The sequence below is a fragment of the Trematomus bernacchii genome, unplaced genomic scaffold (assembly GCF_902827165.1).
Source record: "Trematomus bernacchii unplaced genomic scaffold, fTreBer1.1, whole genome shotgun sequence".
In the NCBI taxonomy this organism is placed as follows: domain Eukaryota; kingdom Metazoa; phylum Chordata; class Actinopteri; order Perciformes; family Nototheniidae; genus Trematomus; species Trematomus bernacchii.
In genome coordinates, this window is record NW_022987772.1 from 2194097 (window position 1) to 2209595 (window position 15499).

Below are 15499 nucleotides of genomic sequence, written 5' to 3' on the forward strand. Positions count from 1 at the left end.
TAAATGTAATGTGTATAATCACTCTTTTGTCTTTATTCTACATGAAAATGTTAGAGATTCCATTCAAATCTGTTGATTATTCATATCTTCCTCAGGATAGGAATAGTATGTTGAGTTTTTAATGCTAAATGTATATCATTTTCTCACAGGATATAGAATGAGACAACACAGTTTTTATCCATTGTGTATGAATGCTTCAGCTCTTCAGACCAACATAGTAAGATGTGAGCATGTTCCTAATTGTGTTGGTATGCAACCTAGGTCTGGTCTGTTTAATAAAGCAAATCTGCCACTTTTATATTGTAGAATTTGTTTTATTATTATTAAAGCAGTCTTTAATTGTTTGTCCTAAACATAGCAATGTATGCTTTTGAAATGTAACATGTCTTTGAAAAAAGAACAGTATACAGTTTATATTGTGTATCACCTTTAGCATAAAATAAATAGATAGACGGACACTTTATCAATCCCAAATTGGGAAATTATTTTGTTACAGCAGCAGTGTGTTCAGGTATTAAAATATTTAAAGTTGGAATAAAGTATAAACTACACAACACAAGTATAATGCACAGCAATCCATAAGATAAGTCTGATATTTTCATGAAAACTCCCCAGGAGGCACCAACACAAACGTGGCCGAGTGGACTCCGGAGTTTGCTGCATGAGTTGCACTGTATGATCTGTGGTGTAGTGGGCTGTCACTCAAAAACTGAGTAGCCAATGGGGACGCACCCCTGAAAGTCCCGCCCACCTGGGACGTTTGTGTCAGAATCGCAAACAAAAAATGAAGGAGTGCAAAGGAGAATAGCTGCAGCGAGAGCAAAAGTCTGATCATTGAGAAAGAAGCAAAGAGAACTGCAAACAAAAAGATATGTTAAAACAAAGAAAAAAAGACTTGTAGTTTACATGATTACACAAATGATTTGTTTGCAACTTATAGTTTTATTTTTTAAATTACATTTATTTAGCTTGACTCTGGTTTTTTCTCTTAAACTCTTAGTTTTGCTTGATTCTGAGGAAGTGTTGCTTTATCTTAATGACACGAAACTAATCCCATACCTTTCATAATATTGTTTGCCGAGACCAAAATTAATGACCAAGCAGCATTTTAAAGTCTAAATATCCCTGCACATGTAGCAATGACATTTCTGCTGCTATCTTTGCAAAACGGGGGGAGCCTCGCTGCGAGGAAACGGTGGACCTCTGTCGCCTGTCAGCGCAACTTCAATGATGTCGTTTCAAAACGTAAACAAGGAAGGGCGGTGCCTGCCGGCCGTTCTGTGATTCTGTTTGTCGTCACTTCACAAGTGATGCGCGTTGCTGCTCCAAAGTTAAACTACTTTCAACAAAGGACGTTCACAACAGTTGATTTGAGCACGCAAAAACGGTGCCGGAGCATCAGCACTACAGTCCTTTATCCCCCCATACTTTGAAGGCTGGTCCGTGAATATATTGTCGGTCCAGGCAGGAAATGAAAAAGTGAAATACATTTGAAAAAGTCACACTTGACTCTACGTTGCTGATTTTTGATCAAGTCTGTAAAAAATGTTTTTTGTGACATATGCCTACAGTATAACAGAGTAATAATAATGTATTAAAAACCCAGCAGAGCCTGGTTTTAATCAACACTCACCCTGTTGCTCGTGCTCTGTCGAAGTGTAAAATGGAGTCTGGCTTCATCACTTCCACTTCCCTGTCTGCAGCTCCTCCCTCTGTTTATCAGCAGAGGTGAAGTACACTGATCTTGATTAAAAGGAGAAGTACTCAGATATTGTACTTGAGTAAAAGTAGAAGTACTCAGATCTTGTACTTGAGTAAAAGTAGACGTACTCAGATCTTGTACTTCAGTAAAAGGAGAAGTACTCAGATCTTGTTCTCGAGTAAAAGTAGAAGTACTCAGATCTTGTTCTTGAGTAAAAGTAGAAGTACTCAGATCTTGTACTTGAGTAAAAGGAGAAGTACTCAGATATTGTACTTGAGTAAAAGGAGAAGTACTCAGATATTGTTACTTGAGTAAAAGTAGAAGTACCAGAGTATAGGAATATTCTGTTACAGTAAAAGTCCTGCATTCAAAATGTTCCTCAAGTAAAAGTAGAAAAGTATTATCATCAAAATATAGTTAAAGTAGCGACAGTAAAAGTAGTGATTGTGCAGATTGGTCCATTTCAGAATAATATATATGATATGTTTTATAATGATTGATCATTAAAGTGTTCTCAAAGCTGGTAAAGGTGCAGCTAGTTTGAATGACTTTGTATACTGCAGGGTAGCTTGTGAATTTACTCCAGGTGGAACTAAAGTCTGATTTAACACTTGATTATATTTCACATCATTCATCCACATCTGTAAAGTCACTAAAGGTATTAAATACATGTAGTGGAGTAAAAGTACACCATTTACTTGTAACTTGTAGTGGAGTAAAAGTATGAATGCAGGACTTTTACTTCTAACAGAGTATTCATACACTGTGGTACTTCTACTTTGACTCAAGTACAAGATCTGAGTACTTATTCCACCTCTGATTGGTTGAAATAATCCTCCTTACAATTCCCTGCTACGTCAGTTATTCTCATGTTTTATTTTGAAAAACTTCTCCCGGAAGTAGTATGGAACCTTTTCACTCATGCATTAGCTGACAGAAGTGCCTCCCTGCTCCCGAGGAGAAGAGCAACAAAGTCCCACCATGGCTGTTTTGTGGAATAAATTGTGACAACTACCGACAAGATGATGAACGACATCATAGAGGAACCGGAGAAGGACACCCTGCTGGAGCCGCAAGTCTTCCCGGTAATGTCTGCTAAAGATAGCTAACGCTAACTTGTACATAGAAACTGGGAGGCTAGTTGAAGACGGTTTTTATGAATGGGCGTAGTGGCCAAATGGCAGTACTACAACTTCAAGGATGTCACTGGTATAAAAACAGCTATATTACAGCAGCAAACTGAAGTATAATAATTAATAAAGCACGATGAATAATTAAATCCTGGCAAGTTATGTGGAACAACGACACAAAAGCTAAAGTTTATAATAAAACTCAGACTGCGCATGCGCCTTGGGCTTATATCCGGGTACTTTCTGAACCTACACTCGCTCTATTTTTGGCTTCAAGCGCCACTGAGCAACTCTCATAGGAATGAACGCCTCTGTCTCTTTATACATCCATAGGCTAGCTGCTAGCTGATTAGCTTAGCCTGGGATTTTGACAGTTGTTTATATTAGTCGTGTTTACAAAATGAAGTGTTTCTCTTTTTCGTAAAACAATGCTAAGATTGAGTTTGATTGACATTAAGTGACATTATATAGTTGGCCCATAAACACCTACAGTGTTATCGTTTCTTATTCCATAAACAGAACTGCTGGGGACATCTGGAGGAGTTTTCACTTTATTTAGAGACAGTTATGGAGTAACTTATGTAGAAGTGGAAGAACTAATTGGATTTCTAACTTAAGTAAAAGTAGCTTAATAGAAAACATGCTATGTTATAAGTAAAAGTCCTGAATTAAAAAAGTATTGCCTCCAAATTAAGTACTAAAAGTACTTGTATACTGTAGGCGCATTCACACCGCAGTACTTTTCCCACAAAGGTTCATGAGAACTTAGTTCTCTTTAGTTCTCATGAACTAAGTACAGATCGCGTTCACACCGGAATAAGTTCCTGGGGAAGGATTAGGCAAATGAAGCCGCTGACGTCACTTCTTCTACTTCTGATTTGGGTTTACTGGCAGGCCGCAAACAACTTCACGGCGTATATTGCCACCCGGAGTCCCCGGACGGAAGTCCCCGGAGTTGGGGACTGGCTTCAGATTCATTTTGTAAAAAGCACTTTGAGCTGCACGTGTTGTATGAAAAGTGCTATATAAATAATGCTTTATTATTATGATTATTTAGCTGCCAAACATATATTAATGTACAGATTGTTCTCAATTCCTCCGTCCTCAGGGACCCAGTAATGGCACCAGACCTAAAACAGCTGACGGAGGCATCCGGCCAGTGGAGAAAAGAGGACCTTACATCATGTCGAGAGCTCCAGCAATACACCTCAAACTACGTGAGTAACTCTATTAACTATTATATAACGCCTGTGTGTTGGTCAGATTATAATGGTTGTTATTGTGGGGGAAACTTCTGAAGCAATTGGAAACAGGACTCGGAGAGACACGAGGAGAGCTTTCTTTAGTTGAAAGCCCAGTGGCGATCTGTTCATCTGTCATACTGATCATACAGTCAATAACTTTGTTGTTATTAGCATCTGGTTAGCTAGCTATGCTAACGAATATAAGAAGCTTTTTCTACAACCAGTGAGGTAAAGGCACATCTTTATATGATCATTATAGTTATAAAAAAATAAGAGAATGAAGTAAACAGGTATAAAATACTATATGACAGTAAAATAAAGTTGTTATTAATAAACAAGAATACAGTTTGAAAGGGGAGTGATTTGTAAATATCCATAAAGAAAAATAAAATCTGTTTACAGTTCTGTTTCATATGGGTGTTGAGATATGTATCCATAGATCTCCTAATGTTGCTCTCAAAGTGCACCAGATTGATGCTTTTAACTTCAACATTTAAAAACAAATCTTCCCGGGGGAGCATGCACCCCGGACCCCCCTAGAGCAGGTTAGGTCCACCCCCCACTTAAATCATGTTTACATGGATAGGAAACTAAATACATTTGCACACATCTTGTGTCCATATCTTTCTGTTTTGGTGGTCATGCCACACCGTGCACGTGAATGCATGCGCGAGTCATGGTAAGATATCTGGATTAAGAGGTTGCTTTTTCTTTGCACAGCATGAAAGAAAGGCCAAATGAATGGGCTGTGATTTTTGTATTTTTAAGCAGAGGTCAATAATTTGTACGGCCCTCGGAGGATGTTGAAAAAATTGAAATGGCCCTTGAGAGGAAAAAGGTTCCCCACCCCTGCCTTAAGGACTACAAATATGGCCTCTTTCAGGTTAAAAGTGCCACTTATGATCCTGAAAATGTCAGAATTGGATTCAACATCCTCAATAACCCCCCAAAGCACTCCTAAATTGTTTTCTATGTGCTGGAAACCCGTACTTTACATTTCTATCTTAAAAAATGGGGTACTCAACATTTCTGGGTTCACAACAGGACTCTAAACTAGACTAAAAACACACGTCTGTTTATTTTCCACAGAGAAACACAGGGAGATGGCGAGGAAAGCCCTGAAGAAGAAAGCTCTTTCTCCAGGACCCCCTGTGGTGCATCAGCCCCGACAAGGAGCCAAGAGGTGAGGAGACGTTTGAAGATTACATTACATTTCATTTAGCTGACACTTTTATCCAAAGCAACTGACAATAAGTGCATTCAACCGTGAAGAGACCAACTCAAAAAGCAAGAGTCCTGCAGATACACTTCCTGTCTATAACCCTAACCAGATTAAAAGCTACTGCATTAGCATCACTTCAATCCAAATGCTTTTCGAAGTGGTACGTACAGAAGTTAAAGGGGACCTATTATGCAAAATGCACTTTTTTATGTCTTTTTTACATAAATATGTGTCCCCGGTGTGTCAGGGAACTCACCAAGTGTCAAAAAACAAAACGCTGTAGTACATATGCCGGGCCTGTAAGTGGCGCTGTAGTCTGCGACAAAAGCAGCGAAGTAGACTTCCCGCGCATGGTTGCCCTTCTGTTTATTCTCCGCTGTGGACGCTCTGGCTCTTTTTCTCCCTCCCCGAGGCAAGCGTTTGCTCCGGCTGTAATTCTCTCCGGTAGTCCACCAGCAGATGACAAACACCCACCTCTCCGCCTCTTCCAAGGGACGAGAGGACCGTGCAGCAGAGTTTCAGTTAGATTTTTCGCCGGTCAACATGTCCGTTAAAGTTTAAATCTTCCGGACAAAATTAGAAAAGTGCCGGTCAGAGGTCTTCTTTGTTATTTATTGAGCTTTAAAACAAATTGATAACGACTCTATATAATAATATAAGAATACGAAACGGAGCGTCTCTTTTCCTCCCCCTCTTCTGACAGCCCAGCAGCTGATATCTGAGCAGGAGAGGCGGGGAGAGGCGGGGCTATTTCTTCGTTATCAGGACATGATCGTATAGGCGTAGACACGGAGCCGTTTGCTCCCCCAGAGCGTTGCCTCCCCAGATCTACCCACCTAGGGACCCGTTATCGTTATCGTTATCGTTTTCTGCGTTTCCATGTCGGCCTCGTGTGGCCGAACCGTCTATCTGATAGAGAACTGTAGCGGATACGACCGTTATCGTCCTCTCGTATTCACAGCAAGCATGGTAACATGACGCTCGTGCCGGGGCCGTGCCACGCCCCCCTCTTCTGCAGGGGGGCGTGGTCAGCTGCAGCTCATTTGCCACAGAATCAGCCCTTGCAAAAACAGGGCTGAAAAAGAGCAAATAGAGCGAAATGAGGCATGGCTAAAATGCATGATCTGTTTGGTATTTTGAAAAAAAACTTCACAGACATGTTTTATATAGGTATGGCCCGACAATATATGTATCAAATATAGCATGATAGGTCCACTTTAAAGCAGAATCAGTCTGTTTGGAACAGGGCTGTAATAGAGGGGTATGAGCAGTCTGAGGCATGGCTACAATGATAATCAAGTTTTACACATCGCAGAAATCAGCACAACCTCAGGTAATGTTATATGTTACTCATTAAAGACTTCTATACACTATAATAGGGGATATTTGCCCATAAAACAAAAAAACGACTAAAAACGGAGCTTGAATTTGTAACTTAAACAGAACTTCGAACCATAATATTGAAAAAAAACATCCAACACAGAAAATTGCACACAGTTGTTGGGATTGTGCCAGAAGTGATTAGAAGCTTCTAACTTCTTCTGTTCATGAGTTATGCTTTGAAGATGACGTGATATTTGGGACCGTGGGTCTCAGAGGGTTAACGATGTTTGTTTTGCACGATTTTTAAAACATTTTCTGGTTTCTTCTTCCAGGACGGTGAAGTATAACAAGGGCTACGCTGCTCTGAGTCAACATGCTGAGGACAGTTTAGTGGCTCTGGACTCAGACAGGTGAGGTTCACTGGGTTCAATTCCTACTGAAGGCAGTCACCTGAACCCAGAGAGGGCGAAGTACACATCCTTTACTCAAGTAGAAGTACAGATACTCGTGTTTAAAAACACTCTGGTGAAAGTAGAAGTACTGACTAAACTTCTTTACTCAAGTAAAAGTAAAGATGGGCTTTGAAATGTACTTCAGTAAAAAGTACCCATAACTAGCAGCTGTTTTAAAGAGTACCTGACCTCCCTTTATATTAATAGAACAATAATGTCATTGTTAGCTAATGAATGTTTCCATGCTGAACAACGGCAACATGACAACGTTTTCATTGGTCCCTCTTCTTTAGAGAAGACCAGGAAATGATGGATACACGGATCGTGTTCAAATCAATAGGCACGCAATGACTCTAAATAATAATGATCACGCCACCAAACACACATTCAAACTAAAGGAACCAGCCTGTTTGGGAAATGTGAGAAGTAGAAAGTACAGGTATTTGGGTTCAACATGTGAGAAGTAGAAAGTACAGGTATTTGTGTTCAAAATGTAAGAAGTAGAAAGTACAGGTATTTGTGTTCAACATGTAAGAAGTAGAAAGTACAGGTATTAGTGTTCAACATGTAAGAAGTAGAAAGTACAGGTATTTGTGTTCAACATGTAAGAAGTAGAAAGTACAGGTATTAGTGTTCAACATGTAAGAAGTAGAAAGTACAGGTATTTGTGTTCAAAATGTAAGAAGTAGAAAGTACAGGTATTTGTGTTCAACATGTAAGAAGTAGAAAGTACAGGTATTAGTGTTCAACATGTAAGAAGTAGAAAGTACAGGTATTTGTGTTCAAAATGTAAGAAGTAGAAAGTACAGGTATTTGTGTTCAACATGTAAGAAGTAGAAAGTACAGGTATTTGTGTTCAAAATGTAAGAAGTAGAAAGTATAGGTATTTATGTTCAAAATGTAAGAAGTAGAAAGTACAGGTATTTGTGTTCAACATGTAAGAAGTAGAAAGTACAGGTATTTGTGTTCAAAATGTAAGAAGTAGAAAGTACAGGTATTTGGGTTCAACATGTAAGAAGTAGAAAAAATAACGATAGCCCCGCCTCTGCTGCTCACTGCTGTAGCATGGCCAGTAGCTACTGCTAGTGCTACTGCTAATGACCATGCTACAGATGTTAGTGCAACATCTACAGCTCCTCTACCACAACCATCAGCAACAAGTGGACATGGAGAATTACATGAACCACTACATGTTGCTAAATCCACCGCGGGGCATAAACAGAAGGGTAGCCATGGCAACATTGCTCCGGGGTCTTCTTCGCTGCTTTTGGTGTATTTTGTGGCGGAAGTTACAGCGCCACTTACAGTCCCAGCATATGTACTACAGCGTGTCCAGCGGTCTCGTTTGAACAGACACGTTAAATGAAACGAATGCATGTGAACGGAAGACTTTTTTGAAAACGCATACTGTGCATAAACGCAAACGTTCCCGTGTAAAAGCAGCCTTAGCTTGGTCCTGAAGGAGACGGGAGGCGAAATGGGTGGAGGAGGGTTGCGTATTGTCACCTGAAATGACAGCTGACAGAGGGAAGAGCAGATATAAAGGGATTAGCGGGAGCTATGATAGGCTTGTGAGAATGGAGAGAGGAGAGATTGGTTAGCTGGGGAGTGACACCCGATCACTTAATGAGGGAGGAGAGAGGATTGAAATGACATGTAATATGAATGAAGAGCTTGGTCTTCCTGATTGAACTTGCGCTGAGCTTTCATTTGGTTTTGTTGTACCATGCAAAGAGCTGGCTGTAAACAGGCGACTCCAAATTGCATTTTGCACTCAAAGGATACTCCTTAAATGTTTTTCTAAACAAACATAAAGACTTTCTTGGTCTTTTTGGGCTGATAGAGGAACCCTAAGGGATTAGAAATCACCTTAACTCACATTTTATTCCACATGTTTGAGAGATGTAGTGTTTGTTTAGTTCTTTATTGGAGAAAAGAGGGATTTAAATCCACTTTAATCAGACAACACTTTGATACATTAAGAGAGTCTTTCCATACATTCCTAATTCTTTTGACGCCCTCCCGTATTTGATTTTGTATTTAATATATATATAATCCTTGAGTTATTAAGACTGTAAGGTGCTTTTTTTTGTTTACATTTGAGGCAGTGTGACTTCCTTTTGGGAGAGTTTTGATGTAGGAACACTGTTTGATTGAGTTCTCTGTGTTTTTGAGATTAAAACATAATAACCCAAAACAAAAAGCTCCTAAAAACCTGCATTTTATCAGAAAATCCTCCATTTAAAAAACAATGTCATATTGTGTCCTTGGGCAAGACACTTCACCTGAACTTGCTCCTGTGGGTATTGTCCACAGTAGACCATTACATGTATGATCTGTATGTGTAATGTGTATTTGTAAAGCGCTTTGAGTCATTGATAAAGCGCTTTAATAAATATAAGGATTATTATTATTATTATTATTATTATTATTATATTGGAATAATTTGAAGTACATCAGTGTGTTTGAAGACGGATTTAAAGAACTTCCTGCTTGTCTTCACAGTGACGAGGAGATAGATTTTGAGCAGTACTCTTCGGGATACTCTTCAGCCGAGGTGAGTTCTCCTTCAGATGCTTTCACATATTTCCCTCACGATGCAGTCGAACTGGCCAAGTGACTATGAGTGTGTTTCCTGTTCATGCTAATATGTTCAAAGATGGGCTTCATTTCTCTATTTGCATCTTTGTGACTTCTGTGCAATCCATCCCTTTGTCAGCACACGGTTTCTGCACGGTGTAAAACTGGTTCATTATTTTAAGATTGTTTTTGTCTGACAGTCGCAACACCACATTATACATATATAAAAAAGTATTTAGATCCTTTACTGAAGTAAAAGTATAACTAATTATATTTAAAAAGTACATTAGATGTCACTTGTTAGACTTTTATATATTTAAAGTGTGTTGTTTTTATGAATTTTTACTGTTATCCAAAGCGACTTACATACACTCAATACTGTGGAGTACAATCCCCACAGGAGCAATTTAGGGGAAAGTGTTATCAATGTTGAGTCAATTAAAAAAACACTGTGTCGATTAGAAGTGCAGTACTGCATCATAACATATCACCACTGTGCATGAAACCAGTCACACACACACACACACACACACACACACACACACACACACACACACACACACCCTGCTCAGATATGGAGTCGGGTGGTTTTCCCGGCCGTTTAGCAGAAATCAGTCTTTCTTGTTTCCTCACATTACTGTAGAAGTAACTAGAATGTGTACTTAACCCTTGTGCCCTCCTCGGGCATTTTTGTACATTTTTCCTGACTTTTTTTCTTTGATTTGGGGTTCATATCAGCTGTGTTACAGCTTTTGGCATGGATTTTTGCAAGAAGTCTTCTTTTGAGTCAAATTTTTGAAATCCAATGTCGTTTACTCTTACATGTTTTGTATACTCTCGTGATGCATTTTGCACCCTCTGGACCCCTTCGTGGCAAAAATGTACACGCTCATAGAAACTGCTATTAAATCATCATACATCAATATTTTATTAAACTTTTTTTTCCATGAATCACTTGAACAACTTCTAACGTGCTCAAAACTACCAAACATCCAATAATTTTCAGGATTTTAACCCTTTAAATGCCTGTTTCATTATTTGAATTATTTAATTTCTCTTTAAAAAAAAAAGACAAAAAATGAATTTCTTTCAATATAATAATAATTAGTAGAGGGATGAAACTTTGGTGGTTATTAGAGTCTGGGATGTGTCAAAGATTAGCAACAAAATTGATTTGACTGCATTATTAATTTTTACGTAGTGTCAGATACTACCTCTGGACACCTTCGTGGCAAAAATGTACACGCCCAAAACAACTTCTATTAAATCATCATACATCAATATCTTTTTCTACTTTTTTTTCATGAATCACATAAACAACTTCTCACGTACTCCAAACTACCAAACATTCAATCATTGGCAGGATTTTAACCCTTTAAATGCCTGTTTCATTGTTTTAATTATTTCATTTCTCTCAAAAATGCCTCATTGACTTCCATTCAGACCACATTTGTTGATCTCACTGCCATTGCAGTATAAAACCATGCATTTTGTAATGTCAGCATTTCATTTAGAAGAAAAGTAGTGATATTTGATATTTCTACTCTATTCCAACAGATTCCACCATTTTCCCACTGTAGGCCGATGCATGACATTCTTACATTTTTGCCAGTTATATTATGGAGCCGTGTGACTACCAGGGGGCCCCGAGAGTGGTGTGTGTGTGTATGTATATGTGTGTGCGTGTGTGTGTGTATATGCGCGTGTGTGTGTGTGTGTCATTTCCAGCAGCAGACTAGCAGGTCCTGCAGCATGTGACCTGGTGCTCTCAGGTGATAGAACAACAGTTTTTTAGGCCTGTGCACAAACAGCACACACCTCTCCTCCCTCTCCGTGTGTGTGTGTGAGAATCTGTAAGCATGCACAGATCATTTCATGGGAAAAAAAGGCCATCTTTTGAGGGATGTGTTTGATGTGTCTTTGAAGAGCTGCTTGATTACTCAAAAACAACTGTTAGTGTGTTTATGCACCTGGCTGCCAAAGATAAACATGCAGTTTGACCAAGGGCTTATTTCATTAGTGAGCAGAGAAGGAGAAAGACCTGGAGCAAAGAGAAGGAACTCAAATGAAGAAGCATTTCAGTGCAGAAGAGACTTCAGAAATAATCTTGAAGCCTTCTTCTGCCAGCGAGCTGCAGGACTCATCTGAAGAAGACACAAGGTTCGAGGGGGGGTCTGACACTGAATGCTCTCTGGAGTCCAGCATTTCTTTGAGTTCCTCTGACCCTTCATCTGAAAGTGGAGAGGACACTGAGGGTCCGGCCCACCATCCACCACCACGGGGGGCTTTCTTCTCACAATCTGTGAGGACACCCTGGTTTTCCCCAGCTCCTGGGAGAACGACCTCCGTTCTTCTCTGTCCCCTCACTGTGGGTCTCTAGAGAAGACCAGGAAATGATGGATACACGGATCGTGTTCAAATCAATAGGCACGCAATAACTCTAATATTTGTGTCTCTTGTATTATTTAAAAACATTGTAAATGAACCTCTGTATGTCATGTTTTCAGCTCCATTGGCCTCCAGATGTTACTCCCACGGCCGGGTGGAGACGGACGAGGAGTTTGACGCCGGCTGGGTGACGTACTTCAGCAAACCTGACATCGATGCCTGGGAGCTGAGGAAAGGTACCTTTGTGCTTTTTAAATATCTTCTGATGATGTGTCCTCGCTCTGTTGTTAATAGTGTGGTTCATGTTATGGTTATAGTTGGGGTTTCATTGAAAAGTGTGGACAAAAGAATACATTCTGTCAAAAGTTAGACCTATTTTCAGTCAATCTGGAAAAGTGTTCTGGTTGTTATAAGCCCCAATGTTTCTAGGAGTTGGGTTTTATTCCCACTTTTAACAAAACTGTGTGTATTGTTTGGATGAAATGGTGCAATATAATGGTTGCTCTTCTTCTTATTGCTTATTCTAAATATAGTACAGGCAAGAGATGCAAATAAAGGACACAGCAGGACATTTAGATGAGAACACCAGGTCAAGCTAAATAAAATATATGAATAATATTAAATAAATAACCCAAAACAAAACTAAAAGGATCCCTAACGCATCACACTCTGAACTACACACAGATATAGTCCAAGTTACTGAGGGTCCCTGAATGCACCACACTCTGAACTACACACACATATAATCAAAGTTACTGAGGGTCCCTGAATGCACCACACTCTGAACTACAAACACACACACACAGCTGGGTTACAGAGGGTCCCTGAATGCACCACACTCTGAACTACACACAGATATAATCAAAGTGACTGAGGGTCCCTGAATGCACCACACTCTGAACTACACACACATATAATCAAAGTTACTGAGGGTCCCTGAATGCACCACACTCTGAACTACACACACACACACACACACACAGCTGGGTTACAGAGGGTCCCTGAATGCACCACACTCTGAACTACACACAGATATATTCAAAGTTACTGAGGGTCCCTGAACGCACCACACTCTGAAAAAGGATCCCTTCAACATTTTTAAATAACTAGGTTGACGGTCCAATGCACTCAAGAACCAAAGACACACACATACGATATGCATATTATATTTATTGTCCCATTTCATGTTTTGTAATGGCTTGTGGCAATATTATGAATGTGTCATAATGCTGCTGTCAAATCCTCGTCTCAGTACGATACCAGTCACCTCTGTGGAAACATTGGTATAACTGCCTTTTTTAATTTATATTGAAGTGTATGTCTTTTAAAAATTGATCTTGAGTCTCTTCAATAAAGCTGACGAATATCTTCTCCACAAGAAATTGTCTTAAAGTATTTTTCATGAACCTTAAATTCAGACGACTCTTGCTAATGATTGCTAATTCTTTGAAGTAATACATTTGTTTTTGTAATGAATGTAACCCTGAAGGCATGAACACCCTGATCGGGTACGACCTGGTGCCCGAGGCTAAGACCGTGGACTCGGCGCTCAGAGCGTGCCGGAGACTGAACGACATGGCCAGCGCCATCCGTATCCTGGAGGCCGTTAAGGTGAGATCACTTATCGAATTGTGGAAGAAATGAGGCCCTATGTCTCTTCCTAACCACTCTTACTTAATGTCCATGAGAATGTTCAAGATTCAAGGCTTTTATTGTCATTGTGTACATAGCTACAGTTTAGATATGTCAATGGAAATCTGAGGCTCCTCCAACAGCGAAACACAGTAAAACAGATCAAATAGTGCAAGGCAAGTTTATTTATATAGCACCATTCAACACAAGGGAATACAAAGTGCTTTACAAACATGAAAGACATTAAGAGCATTAAACACAGTAGAAACATTAAAAAGATATTAAAACATGAATAACACAGGGACATGAATAAAAGGTAAGATGTGAAAAGTTCAATTAAAAGCAGCGGCAAAAAGAAAAGTCTTCAGCCTGGATTCAAAAGTAGTAAAGAGTGCAAGTAAATACAAATACAATAGAATATAATAGAACTAGTGCAAGAATAGTCTATAAGATGCAAACAGATGAATGTTCTGGATGTTCTTTCCAAAGCTCAGGTGTTCAACAGTCTGATGGCCTGTGGGATGAAACTGTTCTGGTATAATAACATAATGATCTGGGATTAAAGGAAGTAGTGAAGGAGAATTCATCAGGACACTGGGAGACGTTATGATGAGACGGAGGGTGTTTTGGATGTGCCTCTGTTGTGGGGAAACTACAAAGCCACTAAAAGCACATCTAGATACTTGAGTCCGTGCATAGCATGTTGTTTCTTGAGGGTTTCATAAATGTGTGAAGCTAATTGGTTGCATGAAAGCCATTTAGTATCATTGTATATAACGGCTTTGAATAAATAATACTCTATGGAATATATATATACATAAACACTTATCTTTCGTAAAGGATGGTCCAGTGTTTCCTTAAGGAGGCAACAAGGGAAGCAAGGTGCCCACTGAGAGGCTTCTAGGTCAATTCACTCTGTTAGGAACATTTCTGAGTGAAAGATGAATAAAATAGTGCGAGAGAATGATTTGAGATGTGCAAGTAAATACAAATAGAATAGAGATAGTGCAAGAAGAGTCTATATACAAGTACATGGAATCTGATATATTAGATAAATAATTAGCAAGATGCAAACAGGTGAATGTTTATGGATGTTCTTTAGAAAGTGCAGGTGTTTAATAATCTCATGGTGCAATATAATGGATTGAAGTAGAGAACAATATTATCACCGTAGTATTCCCATGTGTTGTGTATGGAAAGACTTGTTGTTTATTTGATGACTAGATGCTAATTGTTGTTTAAACCAATCCTAAAGGAGGGCTTCAGTCCATATGTATTGCTGATCGCTGTAAGTAGTGTACGCTGTGTTCTCCATAACAACATCCTCTTCATTTGTTATTTCCTCTGTGTCTTTCAGGACAAAGCCGGCCCCCACAAAGAGATCTACCCGTACCTGATCCAGGAGCTGCAGCCCACGCTGTCAGAGCTCGGCATCTCCACTCCAGAACAGCTCGGCATGGACAAGTTATAGACCCTCCAGGTGACGATGCTCTCATTACAACATGTGTTTTTAGCACATCTCTGCACACGTGTCTCAGGGACAGTTTCACCCCAGAAATGACTCTACATCAGGGGTCTCCAAACCTCAGCAGATAAAGAAAGTATAATGGAATACGGCCCACAAATGAAACTTGTGCTCGTCTTATATTGTACTTCTTAAATACATATGTACAAATATATTACACAGTAGTATTCATGTGTTAATGAGACCACTTTTCTAATAAAGCTGGAAGCATTTTCTAACAAATCTTAGTTGATAAGAAAAAGCCCAATGACTTATTTCCATAACAAGCTTGAAACACACCGTTCCTATTCCTCCTTATTTT

General features: G+C 39.4%; 1 protein-coding gene across 4 annotated transcripts in view; it reads left to right on the forward strand.

Moving 5' to 3' along the window:
- The first annotated feature begins 2600 nt into the window (after positions 1 to 2600).
- LOC117496977 (protein FAM219B-like) overlaps positions 2601 to 15499 on the forward strand; it is an 81129-nt gene continuing 68230 nt past the window's right edge. The window contains exons 1-8 of one of the 4 annotated variants that reach the window (XR_004557335.1): positions 2601 to 2787; positions 3941 to 4049; positions 5166 to 5259; positions 6954 to 7031; positions 9579 to 9630; positions 12161 to 12277; positions 13531 to 13652; positions 15031 to 15128. Coding sequence is in view for 2 of the 4 variants with exons in the window: in XM_034148859.1 (XP_034004750.1) it covers positions 2725 to 2787; positions 3941 to 4049; positions 5166 to 5259; positions 6954 to 7031; positions 9579 to 9630; positions 15031 to 15144 (510 nt within the window). In the remaining 2 variants the exon portion in view is untranslated. Of the gene's footprint in view, positions 2788 to 3940; positions 4050 to 5165; positions 5260 to 6953; positions 7032 to 9578; positions 9631 to 12160; positions 12278 to 13530; positions 13653 to 15030; positions 15154 to 15499 lie in introns of those variants that run through there. The other 3 variants (XR_004557334.1, XM_034148860.1, XM_034148859.1) reach the window with 3 other exon arrangements.